The 12,670-nt window shown below is 37.5% G+C and overlaps 1 protein-coding gene across 25 annotated transcripts in view; it reads right to left on the reverse strand.

Moving 5' to 3' along the window:
* ROBO2 (roundabout guidance receptor 2) overlaps positions 1-12,670 on the reverse strand; it is a 1,322,570-nt gene that overhangs the window by 13,516 nt on the left and 1,296,384 nt on the right. For 16 of the 25 annotated variants that reach the window (XM_046002546.1, XM_046002551.1, XM_046002541.1 and 13 more), the window contains one exon: positions 10,817-11,022. In XM_046002546.1, coding sequence (XP_045858502.1) covers positions 10,817-11,022 — 206 coding nt within the window. Of the gene's footprint in view, positions 1-236; positions 420-10,816; positions 11,023-12,670 lie in introns of all 25 variants that reach the window. The other 9 variants (XM_046002527.1, XM_046002529.1, XM_046002535.1 and 6 more) reach the window with 1 other exon arrangement.

A 12,670-nucleotide genomic window follows, 5' to 3' on the forward strand; every position in this document is an offset into this window, starting at 1 on the left:
CCGTGAAGGGAAAGGGAAAGAACGGATAGAAGTGGGTGCATAGGAGCCTATTCTCGGCTCTGCAAAAGTAGCATCGGGGGAAAGTTCTGGCAATTGAGGATCCGGATTGTGGTCATGCATATTACAGAAAGCTCTGCAGTCACACTCACTGAGGAGAAAGAACAGGAGAGAAAGAGCTCAGTGTCTAAAGAACAAGATTCTCTCATGCAAAAAGTGTGGACTCAGAGTCTACCAACCTGTTCTCGTAAGGCTGGTTCCATCCAGCCTAAAACCAGCTTTATCTGCTGCTGCCACCAGTGCTTGTGCAAAGCTGCCGCTGGCAAAGATGGCGCCATCTGAGGAACTACCTACACTAGATCTATGACTAGAAAAGTTACGGTCCTCATCAGATGCAGAGCCCCATCCATTTACCATTGAACCTAAAAACAAATGTAGTTGTCTAGTGAGTGGTACATATTGGATAGCCCGTCTCCTCGCACACACTCCACTAAGGAACAAGTAGGCTGCCTAGACTCCTCGCTCCTCCCCGAGGCAAATCTGGTTCCATCCTGACTTCTGCAGCCACAGGCAAGCATCCTCCACGGTTTAAACATTCCTCATGCCGGCGAATGAATCTCCGGTAAAACCTAAACCTCTTCGCGACGCATTAACAAAACGTGTTTCGAATGGTTCCAGTCTTACATTGTTTACATTATTACATAATCGATTTCTGAAAGAGGATTGCTATGTATACCTTCAGCCCTACAATTCAGAGAAGAACACTTTTATTGAAGTAAATTATAGTGTATTTAAAGTAAACTTATCAAGGTTTCAGATGAAGGAAGAGGGTGAATATATATTTTGAATTTAATGCAGACTCAAAGGATAATTTCCAATCAATATATACTGGTGTACTGTGGAGGGGCTAAAATCATTTCAAGGTTTTAAAATACAAATGGAAATAATCGGGAAATATAACAACAAACACTATAAACAACAAAGAAAGTATAAATAGTATCAGAGCATACAGACTTAGAACAAAGAAAAAATGTATCTCTAAAAATTTCTATTAATTTCAAAGCTCAAGATGCTTTCTTTGTTTTTTAATTGTTTTAAGAACTCCAGGTTTCTCTTTACTACGAATCTTTGTTTTAGAAAATTAACCATTATGAGGGATGTAACTGGCCTTCACATGGATTTTTCTGCAAAACACAATATGGCGATAGAAGAAAAGAATTGCACTTTTATGTGTCAAGAGCAGCGAAACATGAAGATACTGAGAAATAACTTTTATTCTTAATTTTTCAGCACATCATTTACAAGTTTAGATTTTTTTCTTAGACCAAGGCACACGGAAACCTTAATCTATTATTTAATACAATTAATATTACAATATTTAAGCCGTGTACCATTAATTTATGACACAATAAAGTGCCACATAACGCCTAGCCTAACTCTTTAAAAAAGAGAGGCAAAAAAAAAGTTTTGTAAGAAGCTCATTTATGGTTTCTACATCAACCAATTACATAGTCACTAAAAAGAGATTAAAAATAGATTCTCCCCCCACTTCCCGTAGATTCCCCGCCCCCTTTTTCTCCAGCATTTAAGAGACAACAGTCCAGTTAAGAGTGTTGGTGTGATGCAGTATTTGTATTTTTGGCTGAGGTGCCAGGATACAATCACACGGGTTCATGCACTTTCAAGAGAGAGAAAAGAGAAACCAAAGGGGTTAGAAGAATCTGAGAAGTTAAAAGGGTGTTAAGTGTAGCAGAGAAAGATGGAGTTTTGATTCTATTTGCCAAAAGCACAGAGATGCACTTTTTACTTTCCAAACAAATTCTCCTGACACAGGCCACTGCAAGGGAGCCCAGATAACAGCAGTCACCGAGCCTCCTCTGAGAGAACCATTTCTGAGTTAATAATCACAAGTCAAGGACCAACAGCCCAAAACGAAAGGAGAAATGATGCAGTGGGCTTTGCAATATAATGCTACGACAGATAAGAAAAAAAATCAAAGTGATTCAGTCAGTGATCACCGGAGAATACGAAACCTTAGAACTGAGGAGAGTTTTGAAATACATGAAAATCCTGTCCTGGTCTCTCCTACGCACCCGTTTTCTGTATTTCTAAATGTCCGCTGAGCATCTACAGCTAAATCTTTGTCAGCTCTCTGAATAAACTCCATCTCCAAACAAGCAACTCCTTTTTCTCATTTCTAATTTCATTCTTAGGTGCCTGCTGATTTCCTTCTGGTCCCTTCTGTCTTTCTCATTGTCATCTGAAGTCGTTTTCTCATTTGTCACGTAATTTTGTTCCTCCCTTCAAAACCATTCAGTTTGAGAATGCCACATCTGGATTCCAAGGTAAGAATTTGAACTCCTTCAGTATCTAGCCCAGCCTCTCTTTCCAGCCCTACACCCTCTTACAGCCCGCGCATTATCTCTGATCCCTTCGACACGCCTCTGGATTGTCACTAACTCTGCTGACCACTGCCCAACTTGAAAGTCCAAATCAATATCCCTTTTACCACCTGGATTCCACCTCACCTTTAACCGTGTCTTAGGAAGAATCGATTTCTCTCCTTGTGTTTTTCAAACAGTATGCATACAGTAGTATATCAGGTGTCTACAAACTACATTTGAATGTTGAATTTGAATTTGAATGTTTCTTATTCTAGACAGTGGAATTCTGGAAATGAGGGACTCTTACTCATTTTCATATTTCTTCTATGGGGGCTTTGCCCAGTAGAAATTCAACAAACATCAGGCATATTGAATTCAATGTCTTCAATGTTTCTCATTATTCACCATAAATCCTATATATAATTCTATCCCACGTGCCATTTCCTAACAATGAACTTATTTTATTTACAGAAAAAAATATACTCCTAAGAGCTTGTAGAAAATGTATTAAGTAGGGGGGGCGCCTGGGTGGCTCGGTGGGTTGAGGCCTCTGCCTTCGGCTCAGGTCATGATCTCAGGGTCCTGGGATCAAGCCCCACATCAGGCTCTCTGCCCGACAGGGAGCCTGCTTCCCTTCTTCTCTCTCTGCCTGCCTCTCTGTCTACTTGTGATCTCTGTCTGTCAAGTAAATGAATAAAATCTTTAAAAAAAAGAAAGAAAGAAAGAAAATGTATTAAGTAGGAATATAATGTCAGTCAACTCTTGTTGACAACTTGGACAATAGCAAAAGAAGTGAGTTACTTCCTGAAAGGGAAAACTAAAAAATTAATTAATATACATAGCTGTGCTTTGATATACTTGAATATTATTATTTATCAATATCTTACTCAAAGTAAGATAATGTTATATGAAGTGGCAATTTGCTTTTTTTCCCCTGAGTTCTCCATCCACACTCAACCATGTATTTTAATGTACTTAGCCGATTTTTGTTCGTTTTAATTCTTTCTCTGCCATAATCAGTCAAGAAATGATTGGTCTTTTTTTTTCCCCCATTCAAGTTGTCTTGCTGTGTGTTTTGAGCTTCAGGATTTATCATTATGACAAATACAGTCTCTGAACCTGAAAAAGTAGGAAAAATCTTATACCACAGCAGTGTGACTAAAGAAATGCCATTTTATGACCTCTCTTAGCAGAGTTAGCTTGAGTTTTTAAAAAACACCATTTATCTTCTGTAGTCGTGAGTCCTCCATATGCAGCTTGCAGAGTCCAACCTACAAACTTGTCAGTCCCTAAACAGACCAGCTATTTTGCTGCCTTTGTGTCTTTGCTCTGACTTTATCTCCACCGTTAATGTTCTTTGCCATGCCCTCAGAAATCTCAGTTATTCATGAAATTTTCTTCGGTGCTTTCTTTTTCCTTTCCATGGGAAGAGGGAGTAGCATGGAAGACATGGCTTTGAGTAGGTTTTGGTCAATATAGAAAGAAGAACAACTCTGTTTTCTTTGCTACTCCATGTAAGAGCTAAGAAACTAGAGAGATAACTTCAAAGTTGAAGAGACAAATGCTACACAGGTTTGGCTTTGGTGAGCATCAGGAAACCTCATTACCCCAAGCTAAAGAGGGGCAAGTGCCCTCAGGTTAGTATAGGTGAGTTCACCTTCAAAATGGAGGGCAAAAAGAAAACAAAAGAAGGCAATCAATTTTCTTTCTTCTTTGTCCCTCACTCTTTATCTTTGATAGTCCCTTTTCTCTATTTAAGTACGATCTATGGAATGGGGTACTGGTGGGGAATATTTTAAAAGAAAATTTGCAATATATCATGGAGAAAAAAGAACATATATTAAATTTCTTCCACGCTGTAAAATTGTTACATTTATTTAGCAATCACTGATTTCACCTCTCTGTGGCTACCATTCTTGCTCTTTCTTTAGATTTAAGCATCAGGAATGATTTGAACATTTGTGGAAACCATTAAAATAAAAAGAAGACAATGATAGGAAGGAAAGGAACACATTGATTCATGAATTAGAAAGTAAGCAAGTTTGGGGATAATGGGTTTTACTTTCCTAGATGTAAATAGAAACATAAAAATAAAAATGAACACCAAGTGAATGAGTTCAGGTAGAGATTCTTTACAAATTATAAGCAATCCATACCAATTTGACATGTTATAGCCCCAAACATCATCAATACTTATTTAAACATTTAATGAAAAATGAATTTATGTCACATAACCAAATTTATTTGTGTTTACATTTTCAATCTTTGGAAATTTCTCAGGTTTAAAGTTGCTGAAAGGCCAAAAAAATCTCAAATTTATTCAAGCTATTAAAGAAGAACTGCATATAGGACATTAAGTTGTTGCTCAAATGTTACTGAGCAGTAAAATACCATGATAAAATGGCATCTTGCTGTGTCTATATTACATCTTCAGCACTAAAATTAATTTATGATCAGTCATCAATTCATTTACATGTCGCTTTATGCTAAGCCCTTCCTTGCTGATAAATGCTTATCCTTAGATCCATTAAGCTAGAGTAAAGTCTGTGCTTTATAATATGACCCTGCTAATTGTTGCATTACCATTTTTATGAGATACAAAAACTGGCTGTCCCCCATTTTTTCAGCCAATATTTAATCCAGGAACTCTCCTTATTAAGTGCAATCAGTCTAAATATCTGTTAAATAAAATCTTCAGCTCTAAGTGTCTTTGGACAAATCAATCCAGATCCGACCTCTGCTTAAATGTAGGAAAACATCTCTAATCTTTAGAAATCCTTCTTTCACTCAAACATATTAAATATGCAAGGATTCCACCTACATTCCTCAGAGGGAAAGAATATGTAGCTATATGGAAAGCAAAATAAGTCATTACAAAATTTCTTCCTTGGGACGTATGGCACCTGTTAACTTGTCCCACTCAGATAAAAAGGGAATATATGATATTCCCCTTTTATCTGTTAAATTCTGAAGTATATGTTTAATTTCTTTTTAAATACATCACAGCTGTTGAAGTAGCCTAAGAAAGTGATTTAATTATTTGTAGCCTTATCTCTGAAATTCTCCTAATTCTAAAATATTTTCCTTGAGTTTGCACAACAAAAACAAGGCATCAGGTCACACTGTCGAGTGGCCAATTCTCTAAAAGCTGTGTGGTCGAGGAAGGTGGTGAGGCTGCCAGGTTTTATTGTTTTCCAAAATAATCTGGTTTGGGAGTTCCAGTAAAAACCTCCAAGGACATAAAATGAAGAAAATATAAAGCCACGATATCCTTTCAGCCATAATATTTATGTGGGGTCCAGCAGTTAAGGAAACTTTTATTCGTTTCACTTCATGGCACTCTCCGTTGTACTTTCTGTGATCAGTGAAGCAGTTAGAATCTTGGCACCAGGTACAGGACATTTTCCCTCTGTCCTCTCTCACATTGCCTTCTGTTTCTTTTTTCCTGTGGTGGAGTCATTAAATTCAGGAAACACTTACCCTGGACTCCCATCATGGGAGATATAGAAAGAAGTATTAACTCCTCTCCCTGTCCTATTACCCCAAAAATGGTGGATTTGGCATTAAGGAGGAAATATGGCAAGCATATTCCTGAAGACTGAGACAACTCTGGGTGTTTACTTTCTAACCCCAAACAGAGTGTGATGTGCTATAATCAAGATAGCTTTATACTTTATTATAACCAAATAGGTTAAATTATAGTATCAATTAAATGAAAAAGGAGATTGCCTATAAAAAGTGCTGCTACAGTTGATTTTTGTTAGCATGAGTCACTATAACTGAATATAAACTAAATATAAGAAAATGAATAATAAAAGGCACATCTAAAAATTAAGATTTTTTAAATCTTGATTAAGCATATAGAGGATAAGGACTAATGTTTCCAGAGATAAAACTATACGTTGTATTTGTGTGCATATATGTGTACATTTTTATTCATATGTGTATACACACACACATGCATACACACAGAAAGGAAGACAGGGCAGAGAGATGAGAGAAAGACAGAGATCCATATGTTAAGTAATAGGCCAGGAAATAATTTTCTTCTTAAATATGTTAAATTCAGAGATTAAAAAAAAAAAAGAGTTGGGCACATCCAGAGAAGGGGTCATGGTAATTTATCATAAGAGTGAAAACACTTGATTTTGAAAATTCCTCTGCCATTTATCACGTGGGTAACTTTAAAAATACTTTGAACTCCTCTGTGGCCCAATTTTCTTTTCTATAAAATGAGAACAAAAATGGTTGTGACAGTTAGGTGAATTAATATATGCTAAGACTTTACGACAAGGATCTGTAAACTTTTTTTTTTTTTAAGATTTTATTTATTTATTTGACAGAGAGAGATCACAAGTAGACAGAGAGGCAGGCAGAGAGAGAGAGGGAAGCAGGCTTGCTGCTGAGCAGAGAGCCCAATGCGGGACTCGATCCCAGGACCCTGAGATCATGACCTGAGCCGAAGGCAGTGGCTTAACCCACTGAGCCACCCAGGCGCCCAGATCTGTAAACTTTTATATGAGGTGTCAGGTACCTTAGATTTGAAGCTTTGCTGTCTCTTTTTTGTTTTTGTTTGTTCCATGTTTTCTTAGAATCCTTTAAAAATGTAGGAAATACTCTTAGCTCAAGAAGCCACAACAGGAAAACAGACCACTGCTTAGGATAGTGTCTTGTACCTACTAAGGGTTACATATATGCAAGCTAGTATTCTTCTTCTTGATAGCATTATTATTATCATTATTATTATTATCATTATTATATCTAAATTCCTAGTCAACAGGTTAGAAGGAATAGACATCTGATAAATGTTTGTTGTTGTGGGGGCATCTGAATGGCCTTCGGCTCAGGTCACGATCCCAGAGTCCTGGGATCGAGTCCCACATCAGGCTCCCTGCTCAGTGGGGAGCCTGCTTCTTCCTCTGCTCCTCACCCGACTCCTGCCCTCACACACACACACACATACACACACACTCTCTCTCTCTCTTAAATAAACAAATAAAATCTTTGGAAAAAAAAAAGTTTGTGGTGGGAATAAATATAGTATAGCAGGTTTGTAAATACATTTTCCACATTACTAAGTTTTGGAAACCAAATGTTCATTTCTCCCTAAAATCCATGTGTTGAATCCCTAATCCCTAATGTATAGGGAAGCGGGGCGTTTGGGGGGCAATTAGGTTTAGATGAGGCCATGGATGTGGGTTCATCACAACTGGATCAGTGACTTTACAAAAAGAAGCTAGGGTGCCTGGGTGGCTCAGTCAATTAAGCATCTGCCTTTGGCTCAGGTCATGATTCCAGAGTCCTGAGACTGAGCCTCACATGGGGCTTCCTGCTCAGTGGGGATCCTACATCTCCCTTTTCTTCTGCTGTTCCCCCTGCTTGTGCTCTCTGGCTTTCTCACTCTCTCTCTGCCAAATAAATAAGTAAAATCTTGGGGGGAAAAAAAAAAAGAGAGAGAGAGAGCGACAGAGAGACAAGAGTTTGCTGTCTCTCTCTCCCATGTGAGAACACAGCACAAAGATGGTTGTCTGCTAGCTAGAAAGAGGAACTCACTAGGAATCAAATCTCCTGGCACCTTGATCTTGAACGTTCCAGCCTCCAGAACTGTGAGAAATAAATACTTGTTTAAGCCACCCAGCCTACTGCCTTTTGTTACAGCAGCCCAGCCAGGGGAAGACATGAGATTATGGCATATGAAACTACAGATATTTCCCTCTCTTCTTGCTTTTCCATTCATGACCCATTATTTCAAAATTAAAGAGGTCCATCACAAATTACTTTGTTGTTATGAAAATATTGGGAATTAATATAATTATTTCTTTATAAAGATGGGTTGGGCACCTTATTAGCTGCTGATATTAATGTGGTTCAGGGCTGGAATGTAATATATCAAGTAAAATCCTAAATACACAGGCTTATTAACCCATCTCTGTGTTATCATTGGACTGTCATTCTGGTTGGCTTTAGAGTTTCAAGGAATGGAATAGAACTGTTTGTTCCATTTAATAAAAATGGTTATTAGTTTCATGAAAGTGAAAATCTCTACCAGGCGATTTAAGTCAAAGTAAATGCCTGATTTCCTCATACCACACACAAATTTAGAACCCCAAGTAATTTACAGCAAGATCAGAATCTGCTCTGTGGGCACTTACCATCTTAAAAACATAAAAAGCCAATGGAAACAGTGTCTGTTTTATTGCCTACCTCATTTAGCACCATTAAGCTAGCTTTAGGTGTCTGGAGAAAACATAAACACGTTAGAATAATATACATCAGTATGTTGATTTCCATAACATTTGGTTGGTACATACATTAACCTCAGGGCCGTCTCCATGTACGCGTACATGTGCGCAGGGGCACACACACTCTAATACACTTACAATCCTATTGACACTCACACACACACCCTTGCATACACTCACATGCGATAAAACCACAAACCCTACCTATACTCTCTCACACACACAAATATACACTTACTCACGCTTCCTACACACACATACTTTTTTGAGAAAACATATTTGCTCTTAATTTATATTTACTTACATTATACTTATATACTAGAAGACAAATTAAATCTTTGATCATCCTTTCCCACAAAGTTATCACAGAGCCAAAAAGAAAAAAAAAAAAAAGGAGATGAAAAAAGTAAAGAGTTTCCTCTTTGGCTACTTTTTATAGAGTACAAGTTCTTTCACTGAGATGATGTATTATTCATAGGGTAAATTCATCATGTAATACATACTTAGACACCCTGAGGTTTTTATACACAGCAGTAATTAAGCAGTGAATTTAAGGAGGAAAACAGACTGTTTTCTTAGCAATAAAAGCTTCATTTGGAATGAACAGTATACTCACTACAAGGAGAAAGGCAGATTGGTTTTAACCACATTCACATTAAATACCCCAACATGTTACTAACAGGTGACCATGGAAACGTATGAAATAGCAGGCTTATAGATATATTTATCACCTCTGACACTATATATTTAATAAAAGAACTACATAGGCTATAACTGCCTTTTTTTGTGTTATTATTGCAGTTCTTACTGCATTCCTAATGGAAAAGAATTCAGTATCATTAGTGAGATATGCAAAAATATGCAGAATTTTACCCTGAAGATTATGCTACAAATTCAGGCAAAGGGGCTTAACATAATAGTGCACTAATAAGTTAGCTCTCTGCATTCAAAGATTTAAACTTTTGCTCTGCCACCTTCAATTGGATCAGGATTTGGAATCACAGCAGTGTATCTGCAGTTCTTAAATCTTAATTAGCCTGGCAAGCATCCAGTCCCCAGGTAAGACGCAAAACAAACAAAAAAAGTGGACTCACACATCACACATTGTGTTACTCAGGAAGGCATAGAGAAGAAACATATAGGTCTTTATCCTTCTCTATCACTGCCATAAAGAAGTTTCCCTCAGTGCTGGCTGAACTCTAACGCGTAGTGCGAGATCTGTGTAAGCTGGGAGTGTTGGAGTACTAATGAATTAAACGGAACCGTGGCAAATGCCTCCAAGGATGAAGACGATATTATCAAGATGAATACAGAAAAGGGCGATTTTCTGAGACGACCCAATGCCGGGCAAAGGCAAGATCTACGCTTGTGGTAATTATGTCTTTCTCGCCCTATAGGAGACATTTGTGCGTGTGTATCAGAGAAGGGATACCTACTGCAATAGAAAGATGAAATTTTTATGTTTCTCCATATTCACTGTGTACATATTAGGATTCAAGTTTTTTCAACAAAATGGGATAAACTTAAATCCTTGGCAATATGTTGCAGTCCTTGGATCATCCTAGGAGAGTAGCCACGGCTACCGTTCACGTGGTGAGCGGAGCAGAGGACGCCGAAGGAGTAAACAGCAGAAATAACTATATTTCTTGGAAGAGGAGCAATTATTGAATCCAAAGATATGAAATGCGTAAATGTACGGCTTATCTCACTATACATTTTCTCCGTTCCAAAAATAATACCTTGTGCAACCTTAGAGAGGCTCATTCTGAAGACTTGCTTATTTTCATCAGTGAATGATTTTACAGAGTGAAATATTGAGAGGCGTTTTAAGATTGCATTCACTTTGCATGTAGCTCCTGATAAACAAAATATATCATTTCTAAAAGTCAAGGTTTTTTTATGTAATAGACTTGGTTCCCCAGTAGAGTGAACTTTTCATGAAAGCCCTGGATATAATTGAGTTTTCTTTCATGTCTTTAAAGCTTTTTAAAATTCATGAATTTTCTTATCATTTTTGCAGCAAAGCAAAAGTATTTCCAAATCCTTTTTGAATTTTGTGTTTAATATTAACATATTTAAAATGTTATAGAAATAGCTGGCGTGGAATAAATCTTACATAAGAAAGTATTTGATTTCTGATGCATTTTAATGTTATAAATAGGTCAGTTATTCCTATTAAATCAGTTCCATTACCTGTCACAGAGCTGTCTAGATTGTCCATACTGGATCCGGGTGTCTGCTCTAGTGCTCTCAGGGGCCGGGGGATTTCTAAAGCTTCCTCCTCATCGTCAGCATCATCATCTGGAACATCTGTTTCCAAATCGGAAATCAAGGCTCCGGACATATAACCTAATGGTGGAACCGGGGGCTGTGGAGGTTGATTATTGCTTTGAATGTGCCTAGAATTCAAATGGGGGAGAAAGGGAATTCATTAACATCCTACCAAATTAGAATTAAACAGCATGTGATGGCGACTCATTTTGTCTTTTTGCTTTCTATTAACTAATTTGTAGATTACAGTGCTTTCTTACATTACAGCAGAGACAACGGGCTATGTATACATGGCTAGTCAAAACAACAACAACAGTATTGACTAGTATACTCTTCCATTGGTATTTATGGGATAATACACAGAGAAAAACACAGACCCAACATTTTTGTGCAAATAAATCATCCAAAGGAGAATATGAATATTTGCCACAAATAACTGCTTAAAGCTTTTTTTTTTTTTTGGTCCCCCCCAAATATAATAATTTGGTTTGCAGTTGAGTGTCAAAATTCTACTCAGCCTGTGTAATCCCTGTGACCTGCTAGCCCTGACAAAGAAAAAATGTCACATGAAGGGTTATTCCCTATAACCCTTCTCTCAGCCAGGAGGACAGCGCCTGCCCTTCAAGGCTTTCTTCCTACACAGGCCCCTCCCCACCCATGAATCAGGCTGAGTGTGTACTGTAACCCAGTTTAAAGTAGGAATGGCTCCTTTATGTTCTAGCTACTTATTTATGCCTCTGTTTTACCCACCAAAGTCTAAAACACCTCAAACGTGGAAAAGATTCATCTCAGCACTCTCTGTGTTTGGAACATGAGGTGTGTTAACACACCTTTTACAATGTATATGTAACTTTAACCTCGACCTTGTGAAGTAGACAGAACTTGTATTATTCCCTTTGTCTTAGAATCTATTAAAGTGAAATTCCAACTTAAGCAAATATTTCAAATGGCATGGCTAGCAAAATGGAGAGCTGGACACTAGGGTTCAGTTGATTGTGACTACTTAAGAGTTTCTTCTAAATTATAAATGCCATGATATATATGAAAGCCATTGTTATTTGTTACTGTCATTAATACCACATGTATTAACACATTGTCTTTTTTTTTTTTTTTTGCTTCCATACAAAGTATTTAAAAGACATAGGCTAGTGAAGGCACATGTAAGTCAAGTGTTATGCATTTTTACCCTATATTTTTGAATTAAAGATACAAGATGATTTTTAACACTTGCATTTTGGGGGGAAATAATTCATTCTTCCAGAATTTCTTTAACATTCCTCTCCCAAGTGTATTCTTTTTTTTTTATTTGATTTTTAAATTTATTTATTTGACAGACAGAGATCACAAGTAGGCAGAGACGCAGGCAGAGAGAGAGGGAGGAGGAGGAAGCAGCCACCCCACTGAGCAGAGAGCCCGATGCAGGGCTCAATCCCAGGACCCTGGGATCATGACCTGAGCTGAAGGCAGAGGCTTTAACCCACTGAGCCACCCAGGCACCCTCCAAGTGCATTCTTGAACTTGCAACCAACTCCAATGTAACAACATTCTAAATCTTTCAATGTTAAAACAAAATAAAACAAACCCCTAAGATGATAGTTCTTGAAGCCCAATTTTTAATTTAACAGATCAGGAATCTGAGGTCCCAAGTCTTTATCTGACATTCATCATAGCTCATTCATGCAAAAATCAGGAAGTTTCTAAACTACTGGTACAGAAAATCTTGAGTGTTGATGATGACATCTTGTAAATGTTGCCTCAAATTCTGTTTTTGAATTA

Source organism: Meles meles, chromosome 4 (assembly GCF_922984935.1).
Source record: "Meles meles chromosome 4, mMelMel3.1 paternal haplotype, whole genome shotgun sequence".
In the NCBI taxonomy this organism is placed as follows: domain Eukaryota; kingdom Metazoa; phylum Chordata; class Mammalia; order Carnivora; family Mustelidae; genus Meles; species Meles meles.